General features: G+C 42.2%; 1 protein-coding gene across 3 annotated transcripts in view; it reads right to left on the bottom strand.

Annotated features, from left to right (window-relative positions):
- Nucleotides 1-9,349, bottom strand: part of TBCA (tubulin folding cofactor A) — a 31,003-nt gene extending 21,654 nt beyond the window's left edge. The window contains exon 1 of one of the 3 annotated variants that reach the window (XM_051643203.1): nt 9,206-9,349. In XM_051643203.1, coding sequence (XP_051499163.1) covers nt 9,206-9,346 — 141 coding nt within the window. In that variant the 5' untranslated portion in view covers nt 9,347-9,349. The remainder of the gene's footprint in view (nt 1-9,205) is intronic. The other 2 variants (XM_051643204.1, XM_051643202.1) reach the window with 2 other exon arrangements.
- Between the last annotated feature and the right edge of the window lie 574 nt (nt 9,350-9,923).

Genomic DNA, 9,923 nt, shown 5'->3' with positions numbered 1-9,923 from the left:
CACTACATCTTTATCCTTATCCTTATCAGTCTCTGCTAGCATTAATGAGCAGATGATCTCTCCACGACCTAATTCAGTTCACCAAAACAGCAGGAAATTAACACAGTAAGAAGGAAAAAAAAAAAAAGGCTGACAGTTTTTATCCTGGGTTAAGCAAATTGAGCGAGCTCAGCAAAAGGTCTGACTAGCATCAGAGAACAGAGAACTGGGGAGGGGGAGAGGGAAATGAGACTTCTGAATTTAGAATGACACTGGTTTCTCAAGGGATTTCACTCCCAGTCTAAGGTGCAGAGCTGCAAGTGGTTTAGGTTGTTCTAACTTCTGGCTGCTACTGAAAGAGCCAAAATCCCCCTCCTTTCTCACTCCCCAGAGGTACATTTATTCCTATCCTAATACATCAACTTTAGCACCACATCGTGTAGTTGCATCATTAGCAGTAAAAGCAGATCCACCTCTCTGTCATAGAAAGGACACAGCTTATCTGAAGGTTGACAGATGAAAAAAGTACACACAACATGAGTTTTCTGAATGCATAACAAAATTAGGATCCTCTGTACTAGATGGACAAAAATTTCACCTTCCTGAGCCACTGTTACAAGGCAGGGCAGGAGCTACTAGTGAATGCATAGAATAAAAATGATAAAATGATACAAAAACAGAGGAAGCACCTGCTACTACTCTATGTGTTTCCCCAAAGCTCTAGCAATTGTCAACAAATCAGGTTCTACATTAACTAGAATGACACCTACGTGTTTAAGCTACCAAATAAAAGACTGCTTGCTCTCCAGCATTAAAAAAATCAACACTTTCCTGAGCAAGCTCAGTGGAGTTCTGAAGGTGATGAGAGGGTATTTCCCAGTTTTGCTGTTGTGTCACTATTGACAGGACACACATCTCCTCAAAACCAATGTTACTTTTAACCAAGGTACATGTTAATATGTCATGGATTCAGCCTAAGCACATAGAAAACCCAAAGCTGACAGCATGTATTGGGCAGATGATGAAATACCTATGCTGACTTAGTTCAAACCTAAAAATCCGTAATAGTGTAACTGCTGTGGCTCTTTTTTTTTTTTTGCTATAGGTATGATAAATTCCATATATTAACATTATGGACAATTATAGCACAAGTAATTCAACAACTGCAGTAACACTGGCACTGTGCTAATCACTACCTGAAAAGCTTAAAGTATCAGGTCCCAAATCTGCAAATTACTTACGCACATTCTTAGATCTACTAAGGCTACATAAGCAAACATGCCTTATAGACTGGGCCCTAAATGGAAACGTCAAGGAAGGAAGACGAAGGAAGGAGGAAAGAAATACCAATACTTGTCACAGTTATCACAAACTGCCTTGTTTTCTTAGCCATGTGTGACTCCTTTCTAATTTGGACAAGATCTCAAGTTATTTTCTTGATAGTGACAAAATCATCATATAAGATAAGCTTTCTCTTTTATGAGTCAAGATGTAACCATACACAAGTATATGCCTGATTTTCAGCTGCATCTTAGCTTACAGAACAAAGTCACCATGACATTTCAGCTGAACTTTGCAAGCTTGACTTTTTAATTTTTTATTTTTTTTTTCAATCCGTGCCATAGAAACAACTGAAGCTCCCGTTTTTTTCTCTGATGATAAAGTCTGTCTGGCTAGGGCACCCTTGAATGCCAGCAACCAGTGGGAGCATGGAGGGTGCAAAGGAAGACTCCAATAGAATGGAAGAATTCAATAGATACAAGTAGGATGAATGTTCTGAAGTTATGGACTGCTCAAAAACCAGATCCTCCAGAAGCCGGGGATCAAGATCTTGTTGAGGTACTGCAAGAAGCAGGTTGGATGGTCAAGTGCAAAGAAGAGAAGGTCTATTCCATCAAGAGAGCTGAAAGAGCATTTCTGATGTGCTGAAGAGCTGGAGAGAAGTGAAAAGTTTAGCTGCCCATTCTGAAAAGGCTCTGGAGTAATAAAAATGCTGGGAGAGAACAGCATGGAATGGCACAGAAGTTGAAAGCTGTAAATGCAAGAGAAGCTTGAGAACTTCATTTCTGGAAGTGGAGAAATGGGACCTTTGTTGTGGCAACAATTGGGGTTACCACAGATCTCCACTTCCCCCTCTGTAATCCAGTCATTACCTTCAGTCAAATCCCTTGTTTTGGAGAAAAAGCATAGAATCTACTTCCTCCTTGCAAACTCCCACTGTCTAACTGGGGATAACCAATTGGAAGTGTTACAGTAATGAGCAATATTAAACAGAACTACAGTCATATTCTGTATGTGTAGGCAACTGACAATGCACCAGGAAAGAGATTTAATACAGTTTAAAAAAAACACATGATGGCATATCCTCATCCTGAATGAGATTGCCACATAGAGAATCATAGAATGTGTTGGGTTGGAGGGGACCTACAAAGGTCATCTAGTCCAACCCCCCTACGTGATACATATAATTTAATACTATGTCAAGGTCAAGCCAGAATGGATTATGGTTGTTAGCAGAGTTCTAACTCATCCTATGTAAACAAAGTGCTTCCATAAATTTAGTTGTTTTTTGGTTGCCAGTTTTTTGGTTTGTTCGGTTTGTTTTTTTTTAGTCTTCCTGTAGATCCACATTCTAATTAATCAGAAAATTAGTATTTGTAACTGGTTTATCCACATAGATGAATTTGTGGCTTCATGCCATGAGTAAGAATGCCATGAAAAAAATATATACCAACAAAACCAAGACAACAGTACTACACGTATACATAATGGCACCAAACCAGAGGTCGCTAAGCAACTGCAACTACTGTCTTTCCAAACTTCTGAAAGACTGCTTATAGAATTTAAAATAGTAAAACCACAGTACCGCATCAGTTCTCGCCCAAATGAAAACACCCACACTCCTTCCTCCTTAATACCACATCGCTACTGACACCTGTGGTGATAAACCTTGTGTACAACATAGTTTTGCCAATTAAAATTATGACATCAATTGATTACTATGGTCAGCATAGAGATGCACAAGACAGTTTTGCCTCAGGGGGCAGAGGACAATTGTTTACACACAAAAAGCAGAATCCAGAATCATGTTTCACTAAAGGCTGTGATTGGTTTGGGTTTTTTTTAGAAGATGTAATGCAATCGGAGGAAGGAATGCAACGGAGACAATCTTCTAAAGATTTGAACATTACTAATTTAAATTTGTGAGATACTTCTAAAAAGGAATCAGTGTTCAGTGTTTAGGTCTCCTCAAAAGGTAAAACAAATGAAATAAAAACCATTTTCAAAAAAACCCACCAAAACAACAACACACAATGCAATTTTCAGACCAAGGACTGCGCTTTTTTCACAGCTTTTTAAGGTATATGTGTGTAGTGTTTGGTATTCCTGAAGCTTAAAAGAAAGCATGCAGTGAGAAACACCAGAAAGCAGGAACCCCTTCAAACAAGTAGTTTTGTTATGGGAGACTAGAGCAAACTTGCAATTACCCTTCAACTAATTATCTGGGTTGGTGACTATGTATGCCACAGATGTTAACTTCATGCTGTGTAAACGCTGGTGTGCTGTTTTCTCAGCCAGTTTACGTAAAGCAGTCTTTTACGTGGGACAAAGGAAGTCTAGAAGACCGAAGCAGCCTTCAAATACAAGGCCAACTGGGGACTTTCTGTATCTACCTGGATGTCAGGAGCACTACAGACAGTACTTAAGATGTATCCAACTAGCTCTGGACCACATTTGGCTAGCACTGAACCCATGTTTAAGTCTCCATGACTGAGCTGGTGACAACCCTAGACAAAGATGCGTAATGCTCCTGCACTCTGAGAAGGGTTATTAAATTTGGATAGTCAGTTTGTATCCAACAGTGCATGCAATAAATTCACCCTCCTGAATCCCTGAGCTCTTGGATGTGCAGTGTACACACATTAAAATGCTTTATCATGCTGACTCAGCATAGCTGAGCAGCTCTGCAGATATTCCTCAATACCTGTATAAGATATCCCAACCCTTCCCATTAACTGAAGTAACAAGCAGTTGTTGCATAATCTTCTAATTATACCAAGAATAAAGAAAGGAGACACAAGTCTCTTGTCAATATATTGATGCTAAGAATCAGAGCTAGTGCCTATGTCTTATGGGAAGCGAGCAAGAAACTAACCATAATTCATTTGATGGACAGAAAATTGAGAAAACTTGTGTTTTACATCAGGAACAGCAAATTTCTTGAGTAACCAAGGAAATAAACTAGTTTTGTGCTTGGATTAGCAATACAGTCAACATACAGCAAAAGGAGTATCTGCATCCTCTGCCATACTTCATACTTCACTTGCACAAAATACATCCTGAACTTACCTAAAAATTATTAATTTAAAAAAATTGTTTAAATTGGTACTTAAAAACAGACAACAGTTTGTGTAACTTGTGGAACTTTCTGCACTTCAGGGGGGAAAAAAAAAATCCGTGCTTGGCAATATAATGTTATTTTACAAAGAGAAAAAACAGCATCAACATGACTGTGACAGGCAAATGAACAATCTTGGGAAGATTCCATAGTTTTAGAAAGGTGGTTCTTAAAAAAGAGCTGCTTCACAAAAATCAATACACTTTCCCCATAGGTTCATGATGTAAAATTCTATAATCAAGGCTTGTAGATTTGTAATTATTGTATGTCAGCCACATTTAAACAGGAGTGTTAAAAGATTGTTAAAGTTAAACTAACACAATTGCAATGTGAATTGTCTTAGTCTCATTCTAATCTACTGGTGTCACTTCCACTTAATCAGATGGAAACTGTGGGCAAATGTCAGTGCTATTTCACATGACCCAACTTACTTTGTTTGCAGTAGTTTTTAAAATCATTGCCAATCTGAAATGAGAATAAGGTACTTAAGTTTGGGGTTTTTTTCCAATCAATTCTCTCACTATCCAGCAGGTTGTCCAAGTTTGAATATACTGAGAGTAAGACTATTTGGAAGTGATTAAACCAGAAGTACTGCTTGTTAGGACATAGGCCACAAATATAGCAAACTTTACTATTTATGCACACAGAATCCATTTTTTTTTTTTTTCATTCCAAGCTAATGAAAGTACACAATCACCAAAAGCCTGGATAACAGATATGTCCAATATGTCAAAGCAAAAGGTTCTCCCCATTCCTATTGATACATAGCAATGTAATAAACAAAGGGAAATACTTGCAACCTACATTATAATCTCTTGAGAGGGGCACACAAAGAATGCATGATATATAGTTAGAAAAAAACAACACAGAGCAGAACAGCTGCTTTGTTCTTAGTCTGGAAATAAAAGTGATGAGTCAGGTAATTAATGAGAGAAAACAATGTGCTAAGTATATGATTAAAAAAAGATGTCAAAAAAAAAGTTCAATACATCCTAATGATTCTTGACCCTTAACTTCTTTTATATACTCTATATACTTTTATATACTTAATATATTATTCAAGCATTGAGCATGCTTGAAAATCAGTATTACAAGCTAAATTCAATGTACTTTTCTAAACTGCAAATGCAGAAAAAATCTAAGGAAAATTACCTTAAGTATTAAGTCAGTCACTTTATGGCATGGTATATAAGCCTCTACATGAGTCTCCTCATACACCAGGAATAAATACCTATATAGTTGTTCTAGTCCAAAGCAAGAGGACAATGTTAATGTTCCTAAGTTGACTCAAGTAACATGCGTGCCCACTGTAGCAGAGAGTACATAACTAAGCTTCTTCCTGGAGAACTATAAAATATACTGAGTCGGAAGGGACCCATCAGGATCATCAAGTCCTACTCCTGTCCTTGTGTAGGGCACCCCAAGAATCACACCATGTGCCAGAAGGAAGGGTGGAGTGGGACATACCTCCTCTTCTACCTGTGTGCAACTGTCACAGAAGCATGAGCTGCTGCTCTATCATCTCCCCTGCAGGGAGTGCAAGTTTTAAAAAATAATTTAAAAAAAGAGAGAGAGAAAAGGAATGTTACCTTCACGTACAGTATGCCAGCTGCTGCAGAATAACTGTAGATGGGCATATTGTTACTACACAAGAAACTCAAGCTAAGTTTGCTTGCTTATTCACACAGCCATCCTCCAAAAGCAAATCTGAATCCTCTTGACTGCATTTGTGTGACGTCCCTGAATATTTTAATCCCTTTCATTGTACTAGTTCTGAAACATGTACAGTTGTGTGGTAAGCTGGTCCAGGCAGGCCTCATCCTTCAAATTTTTTTTTCAATTTTTTTTTTCAGTCCTGGTTATTTTTCAGTGGATGAGCTCCCTGATATATACAGATGGGTTGCCACCTAAGTCCTTGAGCTGGTCACAAAGGAGAAGGCAGTAACACAGCTCCTCAGATTTCAATTAGCTTAAGCCATCATGGACCAACACAAAGTCTTCTGTCACAACTGGCAATTGTTCGAACTCAGAGGAATGCCCACCTACACAGTCCCCCTGAAACATATTGTAACTTATTAAGCATCGCGTTTCAGAGGCCACAGGATTCATATTAGGTTCACAAACAGTTACCAGGAACAGTCAGACTTTATCTGTACTTGTCTTGGCCAGCCTAGGCCTCTTTTTATTTGTTTAAACTGTAACCACTGTAATGAGTAGGTGACAATTACCTGCTTTGTTTTAATTTTTGCTCAGCTTGGTACAATTGTGTGGTATAATGCTATTGTATTGATTTTTGTTACTAACAAAAATGAGCTATCTCTGACTTAGAATTTAAAAAGCAGCATAAAACATGAAATCTGATGAGTATGGGAGTATGGGATGATGCAGTGCTCTTGAAAACACAGAAACAGGAAGATGCTGAAAAGCCCCTGTTGTATAAACAACTCACCAATAATCAGATACTGGTCTAAGGAATGCAACCTGACAGATAGCTAAAACCATTTTTTAGGATAACAAGAACTATTCAACGCATGTAAAAAACAGCATTGAAGCAATTTCAGATATAATTTGGAGTGCAAAACAATGAAGCAAAACTACGATGTGTATTTTTTTTAATTTATGCATGTCTGAATGTAGACTCTGAGAAGTACAAAACAATCAACACCATAAACGAGCTGGGATGCTGATGACTTTCTTAAATTTGTCCCCTCTCCACTACCAAACTGAGCCAGTGGGCTTAGGAACCAAAGGGCCAGAAAAAAAGTACCTGTAATGTCACGGAAAGAATACCAGAGACAAAGTAAAAACACTGGAAACTTGGTGTATGTTAATTTTGACTGTATATAATTTGAAAAGTGTTGGTATCATTGTTACTGCACTAATACCCAGTGGGAATTTAAACAACCTACACTAACTTGGATGCACAAGCTTGTAACAAATCAAAACCAGCATCCATGGTTTTCCATAAATCAAATGAACATACAAAAGAGCCACACTAAGCAGAAAAGGAATAGCTTGCACAGAATGACAAACACTACTAAATTTTAATCTCTTGTTCTTTCCTGTCTAAACTGATTTATACTGCACAAGCAGAGAAATGGATTAAAAGAACATGAACTACAGACAGTGACATACAGACACTGAGCTAACTCCACATGCAGTTATCTGCATAACCATGCTGGCATCATTAAGCCACTTCCAGGTCCAAGGGAACATAGTCCTATGGTACAGTGTTCACCAGGTGAACACATAGGCCTGCACCAGCTCTGCTGGGGTCTCCACACGGTTGCTGACTGCCCAGTAAAGACCCTCGCCTCACTGCTTACCAATGTACAAACACGAGGAAAAAGCTTGTTCAGTTATGTTTTGTGATGATTTATCATTAACCTGTGGTCACCTGAAATGCTAGTCAGTATTACCACGCAGTTCTCTCAGTAAAACTATCAAACAGTACCAATAAACCAGCAGTGAAACTTCTAAAAATTACAAATTCTACAAAAGTTACATCATGTCTTACTAGATTCAACAGTTTCTCCAAAGTCTATAGATCAGTAATACTTTAGACAACAAAAGTAATACAAACTAGAAAAAACATTTACCTAAGTAATTCTAGTTTCCCCAGACCTCAGAATTATCTCATTTGTTAAAACCAGCAGAAAACACTGTCCCCTTAAAAATGCAGACAGCATATACCATATTCCTGTCCAGCAAAGCCAGTAACCACAACACAGGTCATGAAAGGGATCCAAGACAAAAACCAGTCACCAAGCCAATCACTAAGACTGCAAGAAAGCTTGCTACCTTAAAACTAACAAGTTTATGACCTGCACACCCTGCATAGTGACAGGAAAAAGCACCTTACAGTCATATAATAAATCTGTTGCTTTTGGCAGTAGTTGAGAACTGCTCCCCATTTGGAGCCTAGGAACTCCAAACTCCAACTTTATCTAACATAAAGAGGATGATAAATCTTTATGCATTCTACTTTTCTAGTCTTCCAAGACCAACCTTTCAAAGTTAATCAAGTATCTGAAAGTGTGCCCATCTTACGTCAGCCTTTTACTAACTGAAATTAGGTAAGTCATAATACAAAGTTGATTGTACAAAATTGGACTATTTAACATCTTGATCTGGCACACATAGTAATTCTTGCCTCTGCCTGATCCAGCAGTCTTTGCAGAGTATAGGCTTAATAAACCCCACCAAGTATTTAACGTTAAAGCCTTGTGTTTACAATCATCATACAACCTGCAACTTTTCTTAAGACTGTATTAAAACCAGGCAAAATCGAGACTCATGTCATGAATTATCGTGGGTTTTGAGGTATCAACTTTTGGATCAGAAGCAACCTATTCAGCAGTTGTTTGGCCAAAGCAGGTATGACTTCATGCCTCGGCAAGGTATCCGGCGAGAGTGCCCTGCACACTGGCGGGACAGCGAGACTCCGTTTGCTTCTCAGAAGCACTAACGGTTCAGAACACAACGTGCGTTGAACCAAGGCCTGCTCCGGAGGAGGGTGCGCCAGGGGAAGGAGCGGTCAGCCAGGGCAGCATTCGTGCCAAGGCCGCCCTCCGGCACACCCTGCAGCCCCACCCAGCGCAACAACAACCCCGCCACCAGCCCCCCGCACCGCACCGCAGCCGGCCCGGCCCGCAGCAGGCCCGGCCCGCAGCAGGCCCGCCACCGTAGCCGCCGGGGCAGCGGCACGGCCTCCTCCCCGCGCCGGGCGGCGGGGGCTGCCCGCAGAGCTCGCAGCAGCGCCCAGTCCCCGGCGGCCCCCACGGGCTCCCAGCGGCCAGGCGCGCTCCCCGTCCCGGACGCACTCACCGCCTGACGACGCCGGTCTTGATCTTGATCTGCCTCAGGCGCGGGTCGGCCATGGCGGGCTGCGCGGCCCGGGCCCAGCGGCTGCGGCGGGCGAGGGAGGGGAGGGCGCAGCGCCGGGACTGCGCACCCGGCTCCGCGCATGCGCCGCGCCCAGCCCGGGCCCGCCGCCGGCAGCGGGGCGGGGCCGCGCGCTCCCCTTCCGCCCCCCACCCCCCCTCGCCTGGCGGCCGGCCCGGCCCGGCGGCCGGGCGGGGCGCAGGGGTGTCTTACCCGGGCTCCGGCGCTCCCTGAGCCGCCGCGTATCGTTCTCCGTTTGTTCACAAGCACACTGGCAAAAGCAGTGCGAGCCCAGGCGCAGATCAAGCAGCCGGAGTTGCTCTGCTGCGGCGCGCTGGGGCCAGGGCTGCGGTGCGGGCAGCAGCCGCTTCTCCCGGTCCCGGCAGCGCGGCGGAGCCAACGGGCTCCATCTTGTGAGGCCAGCGGCCGTTCTGTGGGGCTGAGCTCGTCGCATGCTCGATCCCTTTCCCCCTGCTATCAGGCCCCAAAGGCCCTGTGCACTGAGCAGACAAACCAAACAGATTTCTTCTTCCCTGCCCTACCGGCCCCAAGGTCCCTGGACACCAGGCCAATCACTCCCTTCCTTGCCAGCCTGGAAGGTCCCAGGCCAACCCGGCGGTGTTGATGGCCCCACCACAGCACAGGGAAGTGTAACAGCACC

This window comes from Apus apus, chromosome Z, assembly GCF_020740795.1.
Source record: "Apus apus isolate bApuApu2 chromosome Z, bApuApu2.pri.cur, whole genome shotgun sequence".
NCBI classification, from domain to species: Eukaryota; Metazoa; Chordata; class Aves; order Apodiformes; family Apodidae; genus Apus; species Apus apus.
This window is presented reverse-complemented; position numbering and strand designations above follow the sequence as displayed.